Below are 25,188 nucleotides of genomic sequence, written 5' to 3' on the forward strand. Positions count from 1 at the left end.
GCTTAACAAGGCAGTAAAAAGCCCTACTGACTAACATTCGACGACAACATCTGAAGCCTGGACTGTGTCTTGATGTGTTTTTGTTGGACGTCAGCATAGAAATGGCTGAGACATGCACAGCTAATGGCCCATAGGCATGTTACAGAGAGCTAATTCTTGAAAGAACATAAAGGATTGTGTCTATGTCTCAAGTGTCTGTCTGTGTTTATAGAAATGTGACCTAAAGTGCAGACAGGCTTGTCTCTAAGTGCTTTTTAACTCATTCTTTCTCTCAGCACTGCAAACAATTAGACGTTCTTAAAATAATGAAGACAACATTTGTGTATGGCTCTTTTGAGTTTAGTTATTTTAGATATTTAAGATTTATTTTTCTATTTAATTTTTTAATTTCTTATTTGTTTTTATAATAGTTTTACGTAATGTTATATACTTTTATATTTAATTATAATCAATATTTTTGTATTTATTTTTATATTATTTTCTATAAAAATTATATTTAAAACACAACTTTCCTGATTTTCAACTGACTTTGTATTATTTTTTATGATATTAACCAGCTTTGAATTATTATATATATGTAAATTATCATATTGCAACTCTTAAACATTTATTCTTTAATCATCCAAATGGCATAGTGTATGTGTGCTTGTTTACAGCATTTGGACTGTCTTTTAGTCATACTTTTCTCAGTAACTGCTTCAGATGTCCTTTCCTGAGCCCTGAGGTGCCGGAGTCTGTCCTAATTCAGACGCAGTGGAGGGAGACTGGGACAAAGGCTCGTATGTGCCTGTTCTGGATGGAACTTCAGCTCTGAAGTTTTGTTGAAGGATGGAGGGGAGGGGGTGAATGCATGCTGCAAACAGACAGTTAGAATGTGTGTGTGCATTAGGGCCATGAGGGGGAGGGCAGATCTCTGAGCACATCAGTTGTTGCTTTAGGATGCCTGTTAGCAGCTGTGACGGCAGCTGACTGGGTTCACTCAGGAGAGGAGATTGCCTGATTGCTCTGCTTACTATAAACAAAACCACTTTCTTCCTCAAAAAGTCACATTCCCCTTTTCTAAATGAGTCCAACATTGCTTTTCTTGTTTTGAAATGTTTTATGCATGTTATCACCTAAACGTTGAGGAAAAAAGAACAAGAGGGGAAAAAAGGAAAGATTTTTTTTCCTGTTGGTGGAAGTTACCATTGTTCCTTTTTCACTGTGTGAAATACCTCCACTGGAGTTTGGGTTTGGAGAGGGAAATGCCTCTTGGTTTGGGCCTGCTTAGCAATGACAGACTTATTACAGTGTTTTATTGCTGGTTTACATTGGAGACAGGCTTTTTTTCTGCTCATTTGACTTGAAGAAGAGGAATAACTGAGAGTTAAACATAATTGTACAAGGCTGGGAATGAATGCCTCTTATGAAACATTGCATGAAAATTAACCCCACATTGTTTTCTTTATATGTACTTAAGACTGGAAAAAACTACACAACTTTTGCACCCATTAGCAACAGTTCTACAGAATGGATTTAAAGGGTTACTTAACCCAACAATGAAAATTCTGTCATTAATTACTCACCCTCATGTTGTTCTAAATCCGTGAGACCTGCATTCATCTTCGGAACATCATCTTCGTGGTACTCTTGTGAATGGCGGTGGAATATAGCTGTTATTTTTGTTTTCTTTGCACACAAAAAAGTAGGCTTTTCTCATAGCTTCAAAACATGATGGTTGAACCCCTGATGTTTAATGATGTCCTTACTACCTTTCTGGGTCGTAAAACGTTGCGTTGCTGTCTATTCAAGGTCAGAAAGCTCTCAGATTTCATCAAAAATATCTTAATTTGTGTTCCGAAGATGAATGAGGGTCTTATGGGTCTAATTAATCAAAGGTCTAATTAATGATTTTTGGGTGAGCTGTCCCTTTAAATGAAAGTTCTGTGACACAAATGTCAAATTCTAGTGAAATCTACAGAGCTTTTGGTGAAATTGGTTCATAAAAGTGGATTGGTCCATCAGCTTAGCAGAGGGGATTCAGGTTATGGGTATATTTTGTATTTACAAGGTAGAGGTGAATGACCTCATAGTGTCTGTGTTTCTGTTCCAGGCTGTTTTTGTGCTTTGATCAAGTTTTTATATCAAAGAGCTGTTTTAAAGGCCTACCGGTGCCATTTTGTTTAATTACACCCTCTCAATTCATCCAGCTGTTCTCATGTCTGTGGGATACGTGAGGTCAGCTGTGTAAGTGTTGTTCCTATTGTCCATGGTCTTCAACAGGTTCGACAGGACCATGTGGCAAAACAACAGAATGCTGGTCACCGATGTCCTTTTTTGGACTCGAAAACACACCACCTGCCGCAACACATGTGCCATATCTCAAGATGGTGTGTGTGTGTGTTTGTGGGACGATCTTTATTTTCTCTCGTCTTTCCTCAGGCAGAAGTTCTCCTTGATCACTTTTTGATTTGCTTCACAAAGAGCTGTGTATTTAGTAAATCATTCTGGTCAACACGTAGACGCCATGCCTGTTTTCACAGTTTCCATATCCATGATGATGTATTAGTGTGTAAAAATGTGTTTATGTAGAAAGGACGTTGATAAATTAACTGCTCTGTCATTGTCCAGACTCACTGTTTCTGTTGGGTTTCAGCGTTTATTTCTTTTTGACCTCATGCGTTCTGGTGGGGGAAGTCAGTTGCTGCCTTGCAAACGCTCCCAAAGGCTGCTGTCTTCCAGCATTTGGCAACTTGGGCCACAACACATTTCTTTCTGTACTCTGAAATAAATTATATGAGATATAAGACTGTCAATTAAAGTATCACGTTTTACATAAAGTTAGGTCAGAATCCATTAGACTCTTGTATGGGTTGACATGTTCCTTTAAGCAGTAACAGCTTGTTCTTGTTTCAGGAATAAATGTAATGCAGTGACACGGATGCTCATGTCTAAGTGGCACTTATTGGCTTAGGTAAAAGACATTTCCTGTCATCACTGGCAGCAATTGTATTTCTGATGTAATGTGTGACCACAAAGACAGCAAGTTCTGAAGTAAAGCGTGCAAATACATCAATGTTGGACATTTCATCACTACCCCCAATAATACTGCTAAGAAATGTGAAGTCTGCATGCCAATACATATTTCATGTAAATATATTATATTATATTATATTATGTTATGTTATGTTATTTGTTATATATGTTATATATGTTATATGTTATGTTGTTATGTTATGTTGTGATATGTTACGATGTGTTATATGTTATGTTATGTTATATATTTTTATGTTATGTTGTTATGCTATGTTATATTATTTTATGTTGTTGTTGTGGTTATATTATTTCATTTATGTTATGTTGTTATGTTATGTTATGTTATGTTATGATATTATATGATATATGTTATATGTTATGTTACATGTATCATCATAAATTTTTTATCATTTGAAAGCTTAAAATTTTCTTTTAAACCCCATAAGTGTTTTTTAAGTAATCATAATAAATATTTTACAGTTCAAAACAGTATGTTTTTTCTTTTAAGTAGAAAAAAAATACTTACTCTTTCCATAAGTGTTTTTTTAGTAATCATCATAAATTATTTATCATTTGAAAGCTTAAAACCTCAAAATGCAACCTGTGAAAACTATTTTGAAATCGGACTATAGATGGAAATGGGACTTCAAAATCTTTTAGCAGTTTCCTCCCCATAGTGGCTGGATTCAGGTGTCATATTACAAAATGTATTACGGTCTTTTAGAATCAAACCTGTTTATAATCTTGACAAAATTACATATCGTCTGAAAGGTCTGAGTCTCAAGACTTCATATTTGGTGGTGATTGAACTAATATTGACAGAGAAATGTAAGCATTTATGACAGACAAAATGTATCAGTAAAAGAAATGGAGTTTGAAAGGCCCCCGGTGGCTATGTGTGGTATAACGGCCTAAATAAAATCTCACAAGAACCTACATTTTTTTATATCAACTTCAAATTTGGAACATAACTTATTTAGACATAAGGCTTTAATTTTATGGCAATTTTAGATTAAAAAATATTTTGTCAAACATGTATATTATATAAAATTGTTACTGTGCATTTTCTTTACAGTAAATTTGAACTTCTATAACTTTTTGATACTTTTATATTTTGAAATGATTCCACTTTCACCAGCTCAACATATAAAAATAGGAATAAATAGGAATAAATCGCAGGAATAAACTATATTTTAAAATATATTAAAATAAAAAATAGCCCATCCAAAAACCTTTTACCACATAATGAATCTCATATCATAAAAAAATAAACCAAACAAAAAAACCCATCAAAAAACATTTAATCCCCTAAACATCCTATTAGTGTCTCAATATGCTTTTTCCGAGAGCATGTATGACATGTAAGTATGGTAATTTCAGTACATGTAAAATATAGTAGCCCATTTCCCTCTTGGTCTCAATATGCTTGTGAGAAGTTAATGTGCTGTACATGTGCTGAAAGTCAGTCTTGGTACTTTGCCTTTGGGCTTGTTATTCAAATCAAATGTTAGCTGCTTGATGTGTGTGTGTTTTCTGCAGTATCTCTAACACTCTTTCATTGTTCTTTGAAGATCCTGTGGAAAATGTGAGTGTTGATGGCATGTGTCCATGATGTCTTCCCCCCCCCCCCCCCCCCCCCCCCCACCCCCCCCCCCCCCCCCTTTTATTCCTTTCCTATCTTTGCCTCTTGGAGAGACACAGTAATGGAATTATATTTTCCAGCCTGTCCAGGGAACCATGAACCTGACCTCTTTGACAATGGACACACGCTAACATAACGTAATCTGAATATTTGGAGTGTCCACAGTTTCAGGATGTGACTTCAGGCTGCTCTGTGTTTTGTGTGCGACTCTTGGAGAAAGTCAGATAACAGGAATGTTATCTTTCCACAGCTACTGGGGGAATCCTTGCTCTCTCTCTCTCTACATACCTCCTCACACTAACACTATATATCACCCCATCTATATCACTTCAAACAGACCTCTGCATATGAACACGATAGCTGAGTAGAATACAGAACTGAGATGAAACCCCACACGTTTGGGGCCAAGCCTTTTGTGTCAAGACACTATTTAATGTACTGTATGTTTGTGCAATTGTCAGCTTTAGCTCAAAAGGGTGTTTTTTTTAAACAAGATAAACTTATAGTTTAAAGTCTATATGTAACTAACTTATATAAATTTTAATGGAATAGTTTATCCAAAAAGTTCACCTTCAGGTCTACATAATGCATCATTTGCTCATCAATGGATCCTCTAAGATGATTAGACTATTAATAATAGAGATTATTATTTCATAACCCAACTTATCAACTAAAAACAATAAACTATTAATAATAGAGATTATTATTCATCATCTCTATCACACTCATAATTATTGTATAAAACTCAAAAACCAACATCTCAAAATTGTAATGATGTAATGTGCTTTGTTGCATTATCTGTCCTTTCAATCCTCCAGGACTTTCACTTTGTGACTGTGTGTATGTGTGTGTTGAAACAGTGTTTTATTTTACTGTATTGTACCACCATGCTGCATTGTGTTTTATGGCTTTAAGGGAATAATAGGAAAATGATGACTGCATTTTTTGCCTTTGAACCTTTAATTACCGTTTGCTCCGTGCATACATCTTTTTTTTTTTTCATTTATTTGTACAGCTCGCTTTCAATTGTCCTTTCTCTTGTTTATTCTATTTTGATTGATTAGTTTGTCTTTCACAGTTTGTGAAACAAAAGAGCGTCATTTATTATACATTCCCTCTTGAAGTGATGTGTGTGTGTGTTTGTGGGTGTAGGTTGCATATTTCCTGAGGCAGAATGTCTCTTCCACACAGAGGCCATTGTCTCTGTCTCTTCTGTCCTAGTGACCATGGCAAACTTTCTATCTCCTCCAGGGAGACAGCGATGTTTGTTTGGTCACCCCAAGCAACAGCCGACAATCACCTGATGCATCTAAGCTGTAAAAATTTCTGATGGGGTCACTGGCCAATGTTCAAATAATTCAAAGGGCAACACAGAATGATCATATTAGAAATTCTTATTAGAAGATCTTATAAGAAACTGTAAAACAAATTGGATAACAAAGATGGTACGATTGAATCAGTGAAAACAGAATCAGTACAAAACAAACTGCAGTTTTTGATATCAAAATTGTTATTTTCAGAATTTGCCAAGAAAATTCCAATTTAATAAAGAGGATCTGCTTTATGGATTTGTTTTCCTTTAATATTTTGCCATTTGCATGCAATGAAAGAATATGTCTTTTTAAAACAACCAGGGGCAAATTCACTAAACAATCACTCAATTAATAATAATATCCAATTTAACAATTAATCACAGCATTAATTGTGCTGGTGTATTGCTGTATTGTCATTTTAAGTGCAAACTAAATAAAATGCCAGCAGCCTTATTTTAGATTTTTAAAATGTTTTTTTATTATATATTAGCCTTATATAATATTTAATATATAAATATATTTTCATTTTAAATAATATTTATTAACATTATGAATTACCTTTTATTTTTATATTTTCACTTTTCATTTTAATTTTAGTTGTGCTTGTCATTTTTATTTAATTTTTAAAGCTTTAATTCATATTCTAAGCCATAATTCCAAATTCCAAAAGTTGTCATTTAAAGTGCAAACTTGCATATTTTAACAAAAGTCGTCACAGTGTGCCAGGCACAATTAGTACAAATTTTCTGCTGCAAACAACATATCTTTGCACTCAAAATGAACCTGCAGGATGGGAAATCACATCATGAAAATTGCATTCAGCACAAATTTGTCATCGTGATTGCAGCGTTTCATTATTCCTTTACTGAATTGGTTGCTAAAACAATGCAAGCACTGCCTGCAAATAGCCCTATCAGCCATTGTAGTCCATTCTTAGTGAATTCCCTCCTTTGAAGAACTTCCAAATAATGACAATATGCTGTTCATCAGTGAAATAAAGCAATTGCTTTTAGCTGAAAAGAGTAGCAATCACCAACAGCTGGATTCAAGATGAATGCATCTGTACTCACTGCAGTAACACCATTACATGTGTTTTCTCCTATAGCTTTTGCCAACAGTGGCTTATAAAATGTTTCCAGCATCTGTTTCTTTATTGTTATCTGGTCTTGGTGGTGTGATTGAGCGGAGGGAGGATGTGAATGATCCAGACTGACTTTAATCAGGGTTAGGAAAGTGTCTCATTACTCACAGAGCCAGATATATGCTGTGTTCACACAACAGATTGAGCTTTTGAAGCGCTACTGCTGTTCCTCATACTTATTATGAGACATGCTAAAGCAAGCATAATTTATTATTTCATTATTTTTTTTAAGAAAATAATGTTAATTTTGTAGTTATTTAGTTATTTTTGTATTATTTATATATAGCTGTTTATATAGCTGTTGTTATAAAAATTAACATCATTCATTTAAATTTTATTATTTTCTTTTAATTATTTATTAATTTTTAATAAATTTTAATATATAAAGAATAATTCATATTCTTAATTCGCTATAATTCATTTTATTTTTATTTCAATTTTAAGTTTTAGCAATTTGGTACGTCAACCTAAACTTATTTTATTGCAGTCAGTTGCCAAGACAACATTTCAACATTATTTTATTTTATTTTATTTTATTTTATTTTATTTTATTTTATTTTATTTTATTTTATTTTATTTTATTTTATTTTATTTTATTTTATTTTTAACAATAACTATGCTGACTGCCTAGTTTTAATTTAGTTATCTAGTTAATAAAGTGATCTAATTTTATCTAGTTATTAAAAGTGATCTAAACTTTTTTTTTTACATTTTGGTGACATTTTCCCTTCATGGCCATATACAGTATTGTGATTATTAATTCACAAAATGTGGAGAGATGTGGAATGGGCCAACAAAATGTCACCTCATATTGGAGTGAGACAAATGAGAAAACACTTCTGCTTGTTCTCTGAATTACCCCCACTCTCCATAATCTATCCTTTCCTTTCTCACTGTCCTAAATGGTCTTTTCCCAGGCTCTGATCCCATATTTGTTTTCCTGCCCATTATGTGGTGGTGCTGTACCCTAGCGGGCTGGAATTCCTGGCCCATGTCATCAGCCGTTCCTCAAAAAGGCTTCATTTGCAGCCACGGCACTTTATGTTGTCGGAACGAAACACTTAGTTCTGATGTCTTTCATTAAGTGTGTTTGAATCCAGCTGTTTAAATGGTGCTATGTGTTGGGCAATGTGTTTTATCTTCAGAAGTTTGTGTTTTGCCAGGATGCACATTGCTGGGTTTTCTCAGGGTGGTTTGAAGAATGCATTGAGAATAAATACCACTGCACTATCTTAGGTGCAAATCTGAAAATTCTTTATCTTATAAGGAGCTTCTAGGAAAAGTAGACCAAATAACTGTTTGCGCTTGCTCAGTGTTTGCGTGCACCTACTTTGTCATATTTGATATTTATACTGACACCTTTTATTTTGTATGTATATTGTCAGATGAGGATCTAGATCCCCTGAGGCAAACAATAGCAGTCGACACACACCTGTTTATTGATATTTGATAGTGGTGATGTGAGTGTTGAACTGCTGAGATGAGTCTTTGTGTGCTTGCTGTCTGATATCTGTCTGTACCTGATCATTTTCGGATACATAGACTCACTCATCCCTCTCTTGACTTCTTTTTCTTCCTCAATTTTCAACGTTTTTGGCATGGTAAATAATTCTACATTATAAAGAAAATATTATTAAACAAAAACAGTGCAAAGTAATGTACATAAATTGAGGAAAATAACCTGAGATACACATACAAAATGCATGTTAGTTATTTTTTATTTAGAACTGTCCTAAATAAGATGTTTACATACAGTCCACATTCAAAATAATAGCTGAATTTATAAAAATGACCATTCAAAAGATTAGATACGCTTGATTCTTAATACTGTGTTATTACCTACATGATCCACGTTTTTTTTTTTTTTGGTGGGATGGTTGTTCATGAGTCTCTTGTTTGTCCTGGACAGTTAAAGAGCCCACTGTTCTTCAAAAAATCATCCAGGTCCCACAAATTATTTGGTTTTCCAGAATCTTTTGCATATTTAAACCCTTCCTAGCAGAGACTGTATGATTCTGAGATCCATTTTTTTCACAGTGAAAAGAAACTATTAAACAAAAACCAATGCTAAAAAACACAAACACATTCCAAAAAAACAAACACATTGAAAAAAAATTTGAACATTTAAAACTTTTGAACAGGTTGGAGATGTGCAAGTTTTTCTTCTTTTGTTTAAATATCATATTTCATTCATTTAGTACTGCCCTTCAGAATATATATGTATGCCAAATACTATGCATTAATAAGGAAAAGAAATAGTAATATTGTACTTTTCCTTTCTTCCCTCTTTTTCGTACTCTCATTCTCTCTTTCTATACTTTCTTAATGGCACATATCAAGGACATTGCCAAATATTTTCTCCTTGTCTGTTTCTGTTGGGCTTGGCATTGATGCAGAGTTGGACATACATGTCTGGATGCATTCCTCTCTAAGCATCTAGTGCGCCTAGGAACCCCAAAACATTAAACCCTGTTCTTGAGAAGGGGCCACAGTGAGCATTACATGCGGTCCTCGCCAAACGTATGAGAAAATCTCAAAAGTAATATATCAAAGAGCAGTGAAGAATTTGATCTGGAACTTGTTTGATTACCACAAGGCAAGAATGAGAGAGAAAAACAGAAACTGGCAGTATTATTTGATTGGAGATATTGGATTGTGCACATTGCAGCATTTAGTGCAGACAGCTCCGCTGGGGGTTGAAGCAAAGTGTAGTCAGATTCAGCCTGCGTCCCGATTAAGTTTCATCAGTGTGTGTGTGTTTTATTTAAACTGACCTCATTCCACAGATCCAGGGTTAAATGACATCATCCTTTGGCATTCGGTCAGTGGCTTAGTAGTGTCCATCTTAATTCATATTCCACACTGTAGTCCAGAGTCTTTTGACTGTAGCAGAGCAGTGTCAGAAAAGATTTGGGTAAAGGTAATGAGTAAAAACACTTTCTATGAATAACTGGGTATAAAACAGGGTTGTTTTTTGGTGTTTATATTAGGTTCACACCTCCACATTTGGACCAAATAGTATATTTCTAAACACAGTTTAATACCTCCATTTGTGTTATTTTTGTCACTAGTTATTATTTGTAATTAATAATAATAATATATTTAATTAATATAATTAAATGATCAGTTTATTTTATTATTATTAATTTAATTATTTTAGTTATTTTTACATGCTATTTTAGTTTTGTATTAGATGCATAACTTTTATAAGCTATCTCTAAGAAGAACATGGGATTTGTGTCTTTACTACAATTCAATTGGTAAAAAAAAATGATCACAACACATCAATCAAACACCACTCTACGTTTGTGTGTGCATTAGTAAGCCATAAGATCCATGTTGAGAGAGTTTGTCCTTGCTGTTTTATTTGTGCACATCTAAACCTGTGAAAGCTATCAACACAGCAGGCGAGCAGCACAAACAGTGCGCTGTGAATCTCTCTGAGTAAACAAAAAATGGCACGATCGTGGCTCAAAAACAACGCGCAATGCTAGGGAGGACATCTGAAAAATAAACACAGGTGTTGTCATTATTTCAGACAAGGTAGATGTTAGCACTGTATCCTAAGCTCATATTTGGCCTGAAAACTGTTTTTTCTAGTGTGTGTTGACATGACCGATCCCCCTTCAGTTCATCCTGAGCTTCTGATCTTCACCCTAAACTAATATGTGTTCACAGTAGCACCACAGGAGTAATAAAAACCAACCTCAGAATGTTTAATGGTTTCCTACGCCAAGCATTGAAACTCTCAGATCTTAAATAGATTCAAAAACAATATGGTTTTCTGCTCGTTGTCTTTTTATGATTCCCAGTAGCTCCACAAAAGGTGTTTCAGCACTCATGTGTGGAATAATACATTTAAATATTTCTCTTTCTCATTACAGATAGTAAAGCTATAGTGGACGGCAACCTAAAACTGATCCTGGGGCTGATATGGACCCTTATTCTGCACTACTCTATTTCCATGCCCATGTGGGAGGATGAGGACGATGAAGATGCCAGGAAGCTGACGCCCAAACAGCGCCTTCTGGGCTGGATCCAGAACAAGGTCCCCCAGCTGCCCATCAACAACTTCCACAGGGACTGGAGAGATGGCAAAGCCCTCGGTGCACTGGTGGATAATTGCGCACCTGGTGAGCAGACATCTGTGGTTTATGACCACTTGGCTTGGTACATTAATCACATGTGGGCTTACATGAAAAGCTATCTTCATTAAGTAGATTGAGGGACCAGTAATACTCATCAGGGAGATGTCAAGAGTCATGCAGAATCTGCTTTGCCTTAGGAGATGGGAAGCTGGTTTGATAATTACAGCATATGATCTCACTGTGGAAAGACCAGAGCCAAGAGAAGAAGAGAACAATTGGTGACCTCAAAACAAGTGATCACTGCTTTCCAAAACATGATTCATGAATCGAATACTTCTGAATAGGTTTGAACTTCTGGATAGGTTTGCAGTTCAGAGAGGGTTTAATAGACAGGTCAAGTCCTTTTGAAAGTGTGCACATCCATCCTTGTCAACTCTGTAATCAAAGCTCCCATTCTGGCATTGTGAATGTTCTCAGGACTTGGCCATAAATCCTTTGGGAAATGAATAGGAGAGGTTTCCTAGAACATGCTCTTGGATCAACAAACTTGTTACAACAGTCCAATCAAATAATCAGAAGTTAGAGTTAGTGCTAAGCTTGAGCAACAATAATTTTCTGCTAATATTAGGGATAACTAATGGTTTGCAGTTGGCATGTAGATAGGAACAAGATGGAGTTGATACAGGAATATGTCCTACTTTTTTTATGCGTTTTGATGTGATGAAACTTGGATAAATCGTTCACAATAAGACAAATAGCATGCAATTAGAAAAGAGAATTAGTACTAAATGCCTCGATTTGTCTTTCGTTTAAGCATTTATGAATTACATTAGATTATGTTGAAATGTTTCCAACTTCCAAGTCATTTAAAGGTGTTCTGAAAAGAGTTCAGAATTTTTGACAAACACAAACAGCAGTTTCATTGTCCTTTTGTCGACTTTAGTAAAGAGAAAGGTGTAAATGTGGCAGTGGGTGGAAGGCCCACTATCATTTTAGGATTCATTTCACACCCAAACACATTGGGTCACAACTAGATGCACTGCTTTAACATTCAATCTAATTTAAAGTGCAGGACTGGGATTTGACTGGTGTCAAAAGAAGCTTGTAATATTGAGATATTTAAAAATGATTCATCAGTAGAAGTGGTTTAGGTACTGACTGAAAGGGCTGCTAACTAGAAGTTAGTTGGGTCGAGTCCAGCAAGGGGTGAAACATGAAAAACAACTGGATAAAACAATGGCACTGCTCAAATGGCTTCACTGCTGTATTTTTCCTCCAATGCTGAGAAACTGAAGGGCACTGCCATAAAACACAACCACTGTCTTCAAATTAACAATGTAGGGTTGACACTGAGAAGCATTGTGAGAGGTGAAAGATGCAATATTTTTGCATGTTTCAGGCGTGCGTGAGTTTGTTGGCTCTGCTAGCTGCTAATGAGCCCCTGGTCTGTGCTGTAACTGAATGGAAAGTGTCAGAAGCTAAGACAGCAAAACATGCTTAAATGAAAACACATGCTGCTTTATGCATTTCCTGCCAACATGCACTTCATTATATTTTTCCCCATGTGCATGTGTGGAAAAGCATCTCTTAGCAGGACTGAAGCCAGAAAAGTTAGATGAAGTATTTATTCCAGCATTTCAGTGCCTATGTGTTTATTACAATATATTATAACCCCTTATATTTATCTTTATTCACATTTTATCTGAATAGAAAAACTTTGTTTTTAAAATCTTCCATTGACTTGCACAGAAAGAATAATCAAGTCCTTCTAAATCTAAACATCAGCTATATTTTTCTTGTAATATTTGCATGAGTTGTGATCAATTTGTGATCGATTTCATATTGTATGATACATTTTTCTCATCTGATTTAAGTTTTATATGTTATTAATGGAAAGTGAGCTGTACTTGAGAAGTCTCAAATTTTTTAAACTTTGATTTCTGCTCAAAAAATTACTGCATATAGACTGTGCCACATTCACACTTTGTTTACCTCCCCTGTCGTTTCCTCCATCTGATTTGTTTTTCACTATTAATGGGGGTTATGTTACTCTCCTACCACCAACTTGGATCTGCTGGGAACTGTAAATACCACTCTTGGCAAGTTTTAATGCATTAAAAACCTAAAATTAAAGGTTTATCAGTGATGTGAGCAGTAGAATGGGGCCTGTTACAGATACTCACTGTCCAATCCAAGTATGGGGCGGCTGTGCTGGAGAATCTTGAAAAACAATCCTAGATCTGATATTAATGTTTTGGCAGTTGTTGAGGAGTCTTGTGGTTTCAAGGCTCTCTGGTTCCATTTGAACTAAACACCTCTTGCTCTTTGAGTGTAATCCAGCATATAATAACAGTTTTTCTCCAGACAGCACTGGTGTGTGTTTGCTTCAGGGAAGCGCTCGGTGCTACGAGCCTGACCGCACTTATTAAAGGTTGGAAAAAAGGGTGAACTGACGGGAAACTGCTCATTTGAGAGCATTTAAGGTCAAGTTGAACTAAAGAACATGGATTAATAGATCCTCGCTGTGGAACAGTGAGTCTGCAGCCCAAGATAAAGCTCAGTTCTGGCTCTTTTGTATTCATCTATGTGTATAAAGCAATATGCAAGATCATTTTAGACCTATATACAATAGCAGTTCTGATTTAGAAAATGTTTCTCATGGTTTTATCAAGAGTTGACTTACTTTTTGCATCCAACTCTGTCTGTGTCTTCATCTAGGCCTGTGTCCGGACTGGGAGACATGGGACCCGAGTCAGCCGGTGGAGAATGCAAGAGAAGCCATGCAACAAGCCGACGACTGGCTTGGTGTGCCTCAGGTAAGAAGCAGTTGCTTCTATTTATTAGCATGATTTGACTCTGTTTTCTTCTTTAGCAGGGCAAGGCTGGCTGTTTTGTAGGCCAGTGTTGACTTTAAAGGGGTCATATGATGCTTTTTTAAAGATCATTATTTTGTGTATTTGGTGTAACAGAATATGTTGACATGCTTTAATGTTCAAAAATCACATTATTTTTCAAATACTGTACATTATTGTAGGTCCTCTATGCCCCGCCTCTCTCAAACGCGTCATTTTCTATAAAATCCGTCCTTCTGACAAGCACAGTCTGCTCTGATTGGCCAACTGACCCAGTGCATTGTGATTGGCCAAACACCGCAAGCACTCGTCAGAAATGTAATGCCCCTTTCCATATTCGTGAGCTTCATCTTTCAAAATAAATGTTAAGACAGTTAATAATGTCCTTAGTTTTACCATCAGTTCAAACCCGAAAGGGGAACAGAGTTGTGTGACAAACACAGTGATGAAGCTTGTATGTGTTTGCAGTACACAAGCCACGGACGGTTAAGACAGCTGACTCCACTGTATGACCCGGTCTCTCTCTCTCTCTCTCTCTCTCTCTCTCTCTCTCTCTCTCTCTCTCTCACTCGCATTTATACAATTTTCTGCACACAAACTCTTGTCCTGCATTTGAACAGTCTATAGCAAATACTTATACTAATAACAAAACATACTTACAGTAGCTGATTCAGAAGCACCAGATTGTCGTAGCAAAGTCAGAATGACCTCCTCTCCTAGGTTTACGAAACGGTCGTCCATAAAATGCGTTGCTGTTCTGTTGTAAGTAATCTTAAAGATTCCTAAATGCATCTACTTTCGGAAGGCCAAATAAAGTGCTTTTGCTTTCGCCTAGATACACACAGCATCTCCCTGACATGGCTGATTCAACACTAACTGCAGTTACTGAAACCACACCTTCTTTCTTTGCGTGAACATTTGGGCGGCATTACGCAAATATTTCCCATCGTGACGTAGACATGTGGGGGCGTGTTTGAATGAGCTGTTTTAGGGGGATTCTTAAATAAAAAAAAAAATATCTATATGTATATAATACATTATTCTCAACAACTTAAAAATCTTCTTCATGCACCAAGAGCTTGTAACACTCCAAAGAGAAAGGAAAAATTTAAATAGCATCATATGACCCCTTTAAGAAGTAGCTTTTATCTACTGAAATTATATTATGACCTCATTATTCTGAATAATTCTTGTGTGAGTGTATGTGAGTGTAAAGGAATCTGGGGCGTTGTTCACACAGACTGTTCGATTCTTTGGCATGTTAAACACTAAAACTGGTTAGATTTTGTAGTCTGAAGAGCAAAAAATGCTAGTGCCACATTTCTGGGTGGTTTGAAATCTAATCAAAATCATGTTTTAATTAATCTTCAGATATAGACTCAAAGCTCACTTTTTTATCAATATTAACTTGTGTTGGGTTTAATTGTGTTTTATTTATTGTATCACTCATTTCTAAACCGTATGCTTAACATCTAAATACTTTAAATATAAGAAATGTATGTCAATAATTCAAATATTTTTGTTCGTAAGTCAAACGTGAGGTGCAAGTACTGTAACATCATAATACACAGTAATGTCTATACATGAGAAGTCGATAGTTTTATTCAGCAAAGATACTCAAAGATTGATCAAAAGCAACAGTAAAGACTTCAATAATGTTAAAAAATACATTTTACATAGATGCTGTTCTTTTTATTTATCAAAGAATCTTAAATATTTCTAAATAAATACATATATATTACAGTTTTCACCAAAATGTTAAACAGCACAACTGTTTTCAACATAGATAATAATAAAAAAAAATTTGAGCACCAAATATATTAGAGTTTATAATATATACTATGTATTAGCCTAGAATGTATATTAGCATATTAGAATGATTTCTGAAGTATCATACAGTATGCTGAAAATTCAATTTTAACATTACAGAATTAATTACATTTCAAAATATATTAAAATAGCAATCAGTTATTTTAAATTGTAATAATATTTTACAATATTACTGCCTTTAATGTGTTTTTGATCAAATAAATGTAGTCTCTTACAGACCTTATGAGATATTTACTGCACTGTCAACAACAGATAGAGTAGAAAATGGAACAAACAAATCTTATCAAATGACAGTGTACTTCTATGACAGCCAGTTCTAAAGATCAGATTTGGAAGCCTTAGTGGACACTAGAACACAAATCTGTGTTTGAGTAATTGAGACACATAGAGAGTCCACATCTATAAAGAGAAAACAATGGTCATCGAATGCTTTGGAGTATGCTATCACTGCAGCAGGAGAGGTTAAATTATGGGTTTTAATAACAAGGTGCATATTTCTTTTCCTGTCCCTGTTGGTCTCTCGTTCAGTCTCCACTTCTGTCTTTCTGCTGTGTTAAATACCATTTAGAGCTATTTGCAGTTAGCTCTTAACCTTCCAGTCTAGTGTTAAATATAGCAGGACACTTAACCAGTAGGACATGAAAGACGGGACTGAGAGGAGAGGAGAGACAGAAAATAGTTTCCACAGCTTTAAAAACATTGTGTACTTCATCAGTTTTGTGCCTTAGACCATGACAGAATAGAGCTGTGTTTATATCTGACGATCGATTCTGGCAGTGACGGTACTAAAAAAAATGTCAAATGAAGTCAGTGAGATGTGCTTTTTCATCTCAGTCATGTTCTTGAAGGCTACAGCAATGCACATTTGAGGTGTTTTACTATCTGATTCACCTATTGCTGGTCAGTGTTACCTCTACTACTGGTAGTATGATGTATAAGGAGTTGTATCAGGTGTTTTTGATGAGAAATACTTCCAAAATATGGTATACTGGTTGCCTCAGGAGCTGGATTGAGAAATATAACTTGAATAGATTCCAGGATTGAAATCAGAAGTCAACTACTATGTAGCAAGTAATGTCTGACCTCTAATTTTGCACTTTGTCCATCCAGGTGATTGCTCCTGAGGAGATCGTGGATCCTAATGTGGACGAGCACTCAGTGATGACCTACCTGTCTCAGTTCCCCAAAGCCAAACTCAAGCCTGGTGCCCCACTGCGATCTAAAACCCTGCACCCCAAGAGAGCCAAGGCCTATGGTCCAGGTGAGACTGACAGATGATGATGTTAACACTTCTGAATGACAGACAGTGATTAGGAGATGATTAATCCTCTGTATTTTTGCATCTCTCTGTAGGTATTGAGCCCAGAGGTAATGTCGTGTTGAGGCCAGCTGAGTTTGTGGTGGAGACCGTGGAGGCCGGGCTCGGAGAGGTGTTGGTGTACGTCGAGGATCCAGAGGGCCACACAGAAGAGGTCATCTTCTAATTCAAACTTTTTTTCATCTCAAAACAATCCAGCATCTCTCGGCCAACAATATTTAAAAAACACACAGCCCCCTGTTGTAATTGCAAAAATTTTAATTTCAATTATATGAAATATGAAATAAAAAAAATGATAATAATTCAGGTTTGGTTAGGTTTATTACAAAATAATAATTATTATAATTAATGATTTTATCATGATTTTTTTCAGTGCACTAAATAAAAAATGTAGAAAATATTTCATACACTTAAAGTCCATACCTGTCTAAATATTCACTAAATAAAATAAAGAATAAAATCAAAATACAATAAATTAACAAAATAAACATACATTCATTAAAATTAACATATTTGAATGTGTTGATTATTTCATTATTTTTTTAAGATCATAGTGTTTAAAATTGAAAATTAAATAAAAATATAATAAAAATGTAATTATAAAAAAATCAATGCTAATTGATCTAAAATTATTAAATAGTAACACATTTTTTTTTATTGAATGAGGATAAGGTTCTTGAGCCTTATTAATAGGACTGCATGGATACACAAGAATGAAAAAAAAAAAAAACAGTTTTAACAGCTAACTGGTGAATGTCTTACTAATATGTCTTTTTTCACAGGCCAGAGTAATTCCCAAGAATGACAGGAACAGGAGCTACTCTGTGGTCTATGTCCCAAAAGTGGAGGGTCTGCATAAGGTATGATAATAAGCAATGCGCAGTGGTTTTTGTTGTCATTTTGCTGTCATATTTTCAGGCTTTATGAATTGTTCTTAGGTCTTGATGGCAGACAGCCTTTTAATGTTTAACAAAAATGGAGCTTTATCTGTGACAGATGAAATGGAGTGATTGGATCTGAAGGATATTTCTTTCTTCTTTCAGGTGAAGGTGTTGTTTGCTGGACAGGACATTGACAGAAGCCCTTTCCTAGTAAATGTGTCTAAAGCACTGGGAGATCCGAACAAGGTACAGGCCCGTGGGCCAGGTTTGGAACCGGTGGGCAATGTGGCCAATAAACTCACCTATTTTGACATCTACACAGCAGGTAATGACAGTGAAATGATGCTGCTTGCTGTGAAGCTAGGAACTAGTTAAATGTATTTGTAACTCGTGTATTTGTGACTCCTCAGGTGCAGGAGCAGGCGATGTCGGTGTGATCATTGTGGACTCTCAGGGCCGCAGAGACACAGTGGAGATCATTCTGGAAAACAAGGGCGACAGTGTTTTCCGCTGCACATACGGCCCCATTTTGGAGGGCCCTCACACTATATATGTGACATTCGCTGGCCAGCAGATACCCAGAAGCCCTTTCACTGTCCACATCTCAGAGGGTGAGACCCATGTCTTCACTACATGATCTTAATTCCTTGTAAAAATAAGTTAGATGTCCTGCAGAGTCTTCTATACGATCACGTTATTGTTTAACACCAAAGCTGTTAATGCACCAAAAAAACAACAAGTGCTTTTTTTTGCCTGAGCCTTTGACTTGTTGTTTTTTGCTGCATTAAAAGCATGCCACGTTCTTTCTAAAATGTGTTATGCACCTGCTGAAAAGACCAGCTTAGACTAAAGTTTAGGCTTTTTCTGATAAATCTGGTTGGCTTGCTGTTGAAGACCACATGTTTCAGTATGCTGGTCTTTTCAGTTGTGGCACCTAAAGAGCTTATTTCCCCTTGTAATGAGTTCAGAGTTGATTGATTGACAGCATGCTGATACTGGACAAGTCCCAGAGAGACCTGCTTTCTGTGGCACTGACTGAGACCAGGTTGTTTGGTTTTGAGCTCCATTTGCTCACTGCTCCTGTGGTCCACCACCCTCCTGATGATGACGAAACGCTTTATTGTGTTTCCTCTCTCCTCTTTCGCCTGTGTGTGTCGTTCTAGCTCCTCCGAGTGGCCGGCAGATCGGCTCCCCGGTTCACATAATCCCTCAGTCTATACGCACGCCACCCTCAGAAAAGGCCAAGAAAATGCCTCCCCCAACACCACCCAAACCCAGGCGACCAAGTTAGTACGGGCCACCCAGGGGGTGTGGCAAATGCCTGCTCGAGCTTGGTCCCCTCCCTCCTGTCTCTTCTCCTCCCCTTACCCTGGATGTGTCCTCTCTTGGGCACGCCACCTCTGGCTCATTGGCATGCGCTGGCGCTTTGCCCTCTGGGGCAGCTAAAATCAACAGGAAGCTTAGATAGATACAGGAAGTGATGGGTTGAAAGTGAGTGTGAGTAAAAGTGAGAGTGTGAATGAAAGTAAGAAGAAGGTTAGACAAGTGTTGCGAATGCTGCTGCTGGTCTTTTTTTAACCGATGCAGAAAAAGAGCCACCATTCAGTGGTGGGACTGGACGATCACTTAACAGACGCTCGGCACACCGGGACAACTTTTGATTGGATTCTGCTAATATTTATAATTTAGTAATAATAATTCAGAATTTAACTAATTTAACCCAATGCTATAATTAATTATATGTTAAAAAAAAAATTTAAATAAAACAACCCTATTTTATACAGTTCAAAATAACCTAAAATAACTATTTTATTTTATTTTGTGTTGTATTTAATGTGTTAATATAACAGCCCTTGTTTAAACAATTCACTTTAACCTGAACTGACATTGCCCCTGTTTTACACCAATTTTTAAAGCCTTAAAATTTTTTAAAGCCTTAAAAATTAAGATGCTAGAACCTTATTTGGCATGAGAGAGCCAATATCTGAGTGACCGTCTGGGTGTGTAATATAGTCATCTTCATCGTCGTCATCATCATGGCAGTTGCTCGATTTGGCCGTGTCGCTCTATAAATACTAACTCAGAGAATGGGAATGCTTTAATTATCTGTCTTAACATGATTTTCCCAAAACAAAAATACAAAATAAATTAAACTCAACAAATAAACAATTAAAACAACACTACTTTTTCATTTTTTTCACCTAACATGATTTTGTAGACTTTAATCTGCCTTTTTATCCAGCACTTGAAGAAACAGATACTGGAAGAAGAAATAGTTTGATCAGTTCTGAGAAAGCACTCAGGACTGAACCAGACTGTTTTAATAGGCAATTTATTGCTCTAAAAGAGCTCATCAGTGAACTTAGTGTGAAACACCAAACCTTAACAGTAAGCCACATATTAAAAAAATGTTTGGTTATATCCTTCACAGCTGGTTCTTGTATCGAACTGCAAATATTGTGTTTATTTGAAGCCTTTTTATAAGCTCTTGAAAACACTGCTCAGTATGCCTGTAGTTTTCATTATAGTGGTCTCGCTACATTCCTAATAGGGTCTTTATGAGATTGCTAATTGCTTTGTCATAGGCTTTTAAAGGAAACATTTTTCTTTGCTTTTCTTGTTCTTCATTGCTCATACCTTTGTTTGGGTCCATATGCATAACTAACATTGACAACTTCATCTCCATTCATGTGTGTACATTTCATTAAACTTATTTTTTTGCCTTTGTATTTATTACCTAGTAAGTTCAAGAATAACCTCTCTTTCCTCTTTTTAGCAAGCAACCCGAATGCCTGTCGGGCCATCGGGCGTGGCCTGCAGCCCAAGGGTGTGCGTGTGAAGGAGGTGGCCGACTTTAAGGTGTACACGAAGGGAGCAGGCAGTGGAGAACTACGTGTTCAAGTCAAAGGGCCAAGTATACATGCAACTGTCTTGACTGCATCAATGATTGTTGTCAACTTTGCATCATAAAGTTAGTTAGCTGAATTAAAGTTTGTGTTTGCAGGAGGTGGCGATGAGCCTGTGAAGGTGCAAGAGCTGGGTGACGGTGTGTATGAATGTGATTACTACCCCATTTTCACTGGAAAATACATTATCACCATTACTTGGGGTGGCCACGCCATTCCCCGCAGGTAGGATGCTTTTAATCCTCCAGCAGTTTACTGTGGTGTAGTCCCATTTCTGTTTCCAAAAATATTCAAATCTGTTGACCATATTAAAAGGATTATACAGGATATGGAAATGTTATTTCAGAAGGATAATCTAGGAATTATGCCGATTATCTCGAACATCCGTTTCACTTCTGATCAAAATGTGTATATGTGTGTAGCCCATTTGAGGTGGTCATAAGTGAAGATGCAGGCCCTCAGAAGGTGAGGGCTTGGGGTCCAGGCTTGGAGACAGGCATGGTTGGCAAATCAGCTGACTTTGTGGTTGAGGCCATTGGCACTGAGGTTGGAACTCTGGGTAAGTATCTTCTTTTACATTTTTGAGCCACTGCACCCAGGGATCTGGTGTTTATGCAGATCTTCTCAACGCTGGCCCTCAAGGTCCACTTTCCTGCAGAGTTTAGCTGCAACTCTAATCAAACACACCTGAACAAGCTTACGAGAAAGTACAGGCAGGTGAGTTTGATCAAGGTTGGAGCTAAGTTCAGGAGAAAAGTGGACCTCGAGGGCTAGAGCTATCAACCCCTTTTTTATGGTGTGATAAGATGCTTGGGAAATGGTTGAAACTCTTTCCATGCACAGGTTTCTCCATCGAAGGCCCCTCACAGGCTAAGATAGAGTGCGATGATAAGGGAGATGGATCTTGTGATGTTTTGTACTGGCCCACTGAGCCTGGTGACTATGCGGTCCATGTCATCTGTGATGATGAAGATATCAAAGACAGCCCATTTATGGCCCACATCCTCCCTGCAGCCAATGACGTCTTTCCTGAGAAGGTCTGCCCTGATTGGCAATAATGATTGCACATTCGTTGGGAATATTAAATGACAGCCGTAACTAAACTAACTTTTGTTTTTATGCAGGTTAAGTGCTACGGCCCTGGGCTAGAACCAACCGGGTGCATTGTAAACAAACCTGCTGAATTTACGATTGACGCCCGTGGAGCTGGAAGAGGACATCTACAGATTTATGCTCAGGTTCATTTTCATTCAAGTCCCAGATGCCTCATGCCTCACTCCACTGGTACAAAAACGTTTTTGTCCATCTTTTATTCAGACTCAGAAGGCTTCCCCATCGACATCCAGATCACAGATAATGGTGACAGCACATATTTCTGCATCTACATACCCACCAAGCCCATCAAACACACTATCGTCATCACCTGGGGAGAGGTCAATGTTCCCAACAGTCCATTCAGGGTGAGAGCTCACTGTCAACACAGCCAGACTTCAGCCAGCTGATGACATTTTTATGTTGCTTTTTGTCAAGAACTTTCATAAACTGGATCTACAACAAGTTCAGCCTTTCAATGAAAGTCCATGACTACATTTTTCCAGTGTTAGATTTCGAACTTTCCCATTTACATGATCATAGATTCCATATTGGATCATAACTTTACAAGAGCCACTGTCCTCCAAAAGCTTTAAATTTCTAGTTTTGCAGTACTCTGGTCTTTCTACATTTCTCAGGTGGCCATTGGAGAAGGTAGTCACCCAGAGAACGTGAAGGTTCATGGACCAGGAGTGGAGAAGACTGGCTTGAAGGCCAATGAACCCACATACTTTACCGTGGATTGCAGTGAGGCCGGACAAGGTCAGAGCCAACATAATTGCTTCCGTTATACTTATTATGGTCAAATTTGACCAAATCTGATCACAAATTATTTTCTTTTTCTCCCATCTGTTCTGTTCTCCTTAGGGGATGTCAGCATTGGGATAAAGTGTGCTCCTGGCGTGGTGGGACCTGCCGAAGCAGATATTGATTTTGACATCATTAAAAATGACAACGACACATTCACAGTGAAGTATACGCCCCCTGGAGCAGGACGCTACACCATCATGGTGCTATTTGCTGATCAAGTGAGTCTCAGTCAATAATACCAAATTGTTCTCTATGCAATTGAGATCTATAAATGCATTTTGTAATGAATTAACAGGAAATTCCAATCAGCCCCTTCCGTATCAAAGTTGATCCATCCCATGATGCCAATAAAGTGAAAGCAGAAGGTCCCGGACTCAGCAAGACAGGTCAGTTTGATTATCAGTGACTGAAATTAGAAGAATAATGGGTAAAGATAGCTTATGTCATCTTCATTTAATGTGTCTTTGTCACAGGTGTGGAAGTGGGCAAGCCGACCCACTTCACAATCTACACTAAAGGAGCAGGCAAGGCCACACCTGAGGTTCACTTCACCACAGCTGGGAAAGGAGAAGCCGTCAGTGACTTTGAGATCATCGATAACCACGACTATTCTTTCACTGTGCGCTACACTGCGTTACAGCAGGTGAGGCACTTCAACACAAGATTGCTGTTCATATAAATGGACACCAAGTGGTCATATTATATATTATTATATTACAAAATTATAAATTCTGTCTTCCCTCTATCCTGTTTGTTTTGTGATCCAGGGTAACATGAGCATATCTGTGTGTCATGGTGGTGACCCCATCCCCAAAAGCCCTTTTACCATCACTGTTGCTCCTCCTTTGGATCTCAACAAGGTCAAAGTTCAAGGACTCAACAACAGTAAGTCCACAGCAGCTTATGTGTGAAATGAAATTCTATGTTGATTGTATTTATTGTACATATTTTGTGTGCTTATCTGTTTAGAAGTCGATGTAGGGAAAGATGAGGAGTTTACCATTAACACACATGGTGCGGGAGGTCAAGGAAAGGTGGACGTCAAGATTACCTCACCTTCTCGCCGACCAATCCCGTGCAAGGTTGAATCTGGAGCATCCAGTGAGGTGCACACTGTTAAATACATTCCCCCGGAAGAGGGGCCCTACAAAGTGGACATCAGCTATGATGGGAACCCCGTGCCTGGAAGTCCTTTCACGGTGGAGGGAGAGATGCCTCCAGATCCCTCAAAGGTAGGAGTCACAAATAGGAGAATGCGATTCATTTGTTTACCCATCATTCTTTTTCTGCAAATCTTTTTGATTGGTAACATTTGTTACCCAAATTATCTCATTAGAGATACAGACTTGACATTTCAAGTCATTCATGGACACTTTCTCAAGATTATGGCTACAAACATACTATGAGCTGGCTGGGATGATAAAACTCTCCATATGAGGAGAAACATTTTAGGAGTAACCAGAGAAATTGGACTGTACCCTGCAATTCTTACCTCACAAGTCAGAAAGACCTTCAGAGAGTTTATGAACCACTAACTGGAGTCAGAATGTTCAAACTAAACTACAACCAGATTTTGTAAAACAATATTTCTTGATCCTCAGTGCAAGTACATTTTCTGTTTGTAGAGGTTTACTCCAGGAATTCTGGTTCCAAAGTCAAACCTATTAATTTAATTTAATTTTTGTTTGTTGCCTGTTCTCTACAGGGCTGGATTGTTCCAGTGAGGGTTTTTCTTCTCCTTGAGCCAGATGCTCTAGTTTGTATATCAGTGAAGAAGCCTAAAACAAACACAAAAGGCCATTTAGCCATTGTGGAAAATTATTACAGAACAGTTGTGTTTAATTAATCTGTCAGGGAAAGGTGAACTCGAGTGTAGTGTGCCAAACAAGGTACTTCATCCACATGTGGATGGCTGCCCCATTCTCTGTCACTGGGCCGAGGTCTCACTGAGAATCATTAGATGGTTGGTCTGTACAGTACTGAGACAGATACAGATCTCTGACCATAAATGGTTACAGATGATGAAGGCTGGTCAGCTTTGAAAAATATTGGACTGTCCTCTAGTACTCTTACAGCATGTTGGACTTTTGAATTATTGAAAATTCAATGCACACCCAGAGTGGCCATTTCACCTTAGATGTGCATTAATTTTTAATATTCCAGAGTTCTGGAATCTGTTATTTATTCTGGAATCTGCTTATCACATGTACCACATGTATAATTGAATTATATTAAAGTATAATATTTTCTGGTTCTTTTTAAGGTTTTGAATGATTATTTCTGATTAGAATTCTGTTTGA

The 25,188-nt window shown here is 37.1% G+C and overlaps 1 protein-coding gene across 5 annotated transcripts in view; it reads left to right on the forward strand.

The window, feature by feature from the left end:
- Window positions 1–25,188, forward strand: part of LOC109051217 (filamin-C-like) — a 50,963-nt gene that overhangs the window by 7,653 nt on the left and 18,122 nt on the right. For 3 of the 5 annotated variants that reach the window (XM_042721822.1, XM_042721819.1, XM_042721820.1), the window contains exons 2-21: window positions 10,996–11,244; window positions 13,918–14,015; window positions 16,992–17,142; window positions 17,235–17,353; window positions 17,982–18,059; window positions 18,243–18,405; window positions 18,491–18,691; window positions 19,244–19,366; window positions 20,857–20,994; window positions 21,085–21,211; window positions 21,409–21,545; window positions 21,830–22,023; window positions 22,111–22,225; window positions 22,304–22,446; window positions 22,717–22,840; window positions 22,946–23,106; window positions 23,184–23,274; window positions 23,362–23,531; window positions 23,656–23,773; window positions 23,858–24,120. In XM_042721822.1, the coding sequence (XP_042577756.1) occupies window positions 10,996–11,244; window positions 13,918–14,015; window positions 16,992–17,142; window positions 17,235–17,353; window positions 17,982–18,059; window positions 18,243–18,405; window positions 18,491–18,691; window positions 19,244–19,366; window positions 20,857–20,994; window positions 21,085–21,211; window positions 21,409–21,545; window positions 21,830–22,023; window positions 22,111–22,225; window positions 22,304–22,446; window positions 22,717–22,840; window positions 22,946–23,106; window positions 23,184–23,274; window positions 23,362–23,531; window positions 23,656–23,773; window positions 23,858–24,120 (2,963 nt within the window). The remainder of the gene's footprint in view (window positions 1–10,995; window positions 11,245–13,917; window positions 14,016–16,991; window positions 17,143–17,234; window positions 17,354–17,981; window positions 18,060–18,242; window positions 18,406–18,490; window positions 18,692–19,243; window positions 19,367–20,856; window positions 20,995–21,084; window positions 21,212–21,408; window positions 21,546–21,829; window positions 22,024–22,110; window positions 22,226–22,303; window positions 22,447–22,716; window positions 22,841–22,945; window positions 23,107–23,183; window positions 23,275–23,361; window positions 23,532–23,655; window positions 23,774–23,857; window positions 24,121–25,188) is intronic. The other 2 variants (XM_042721823.1, XM_042721821.1) reach the window with 1 other exon arrangement.

This window comes from Cyprinus carpio, chromosome B4 (genome assembly GCF_018340385.1).
Source record: "Cyprinus carpio isolate SPL01 chromosome B4, ASM1834038v1, whole genome shotgun sequence".
Classification (NCBI taxonomy): domain Eukaryota; kingdom Metazoa; phylum Chordata; class Actinopteri; order Cypriniformes; family Cyprinidae; genus Cyprinus; species Cyprinus carpio.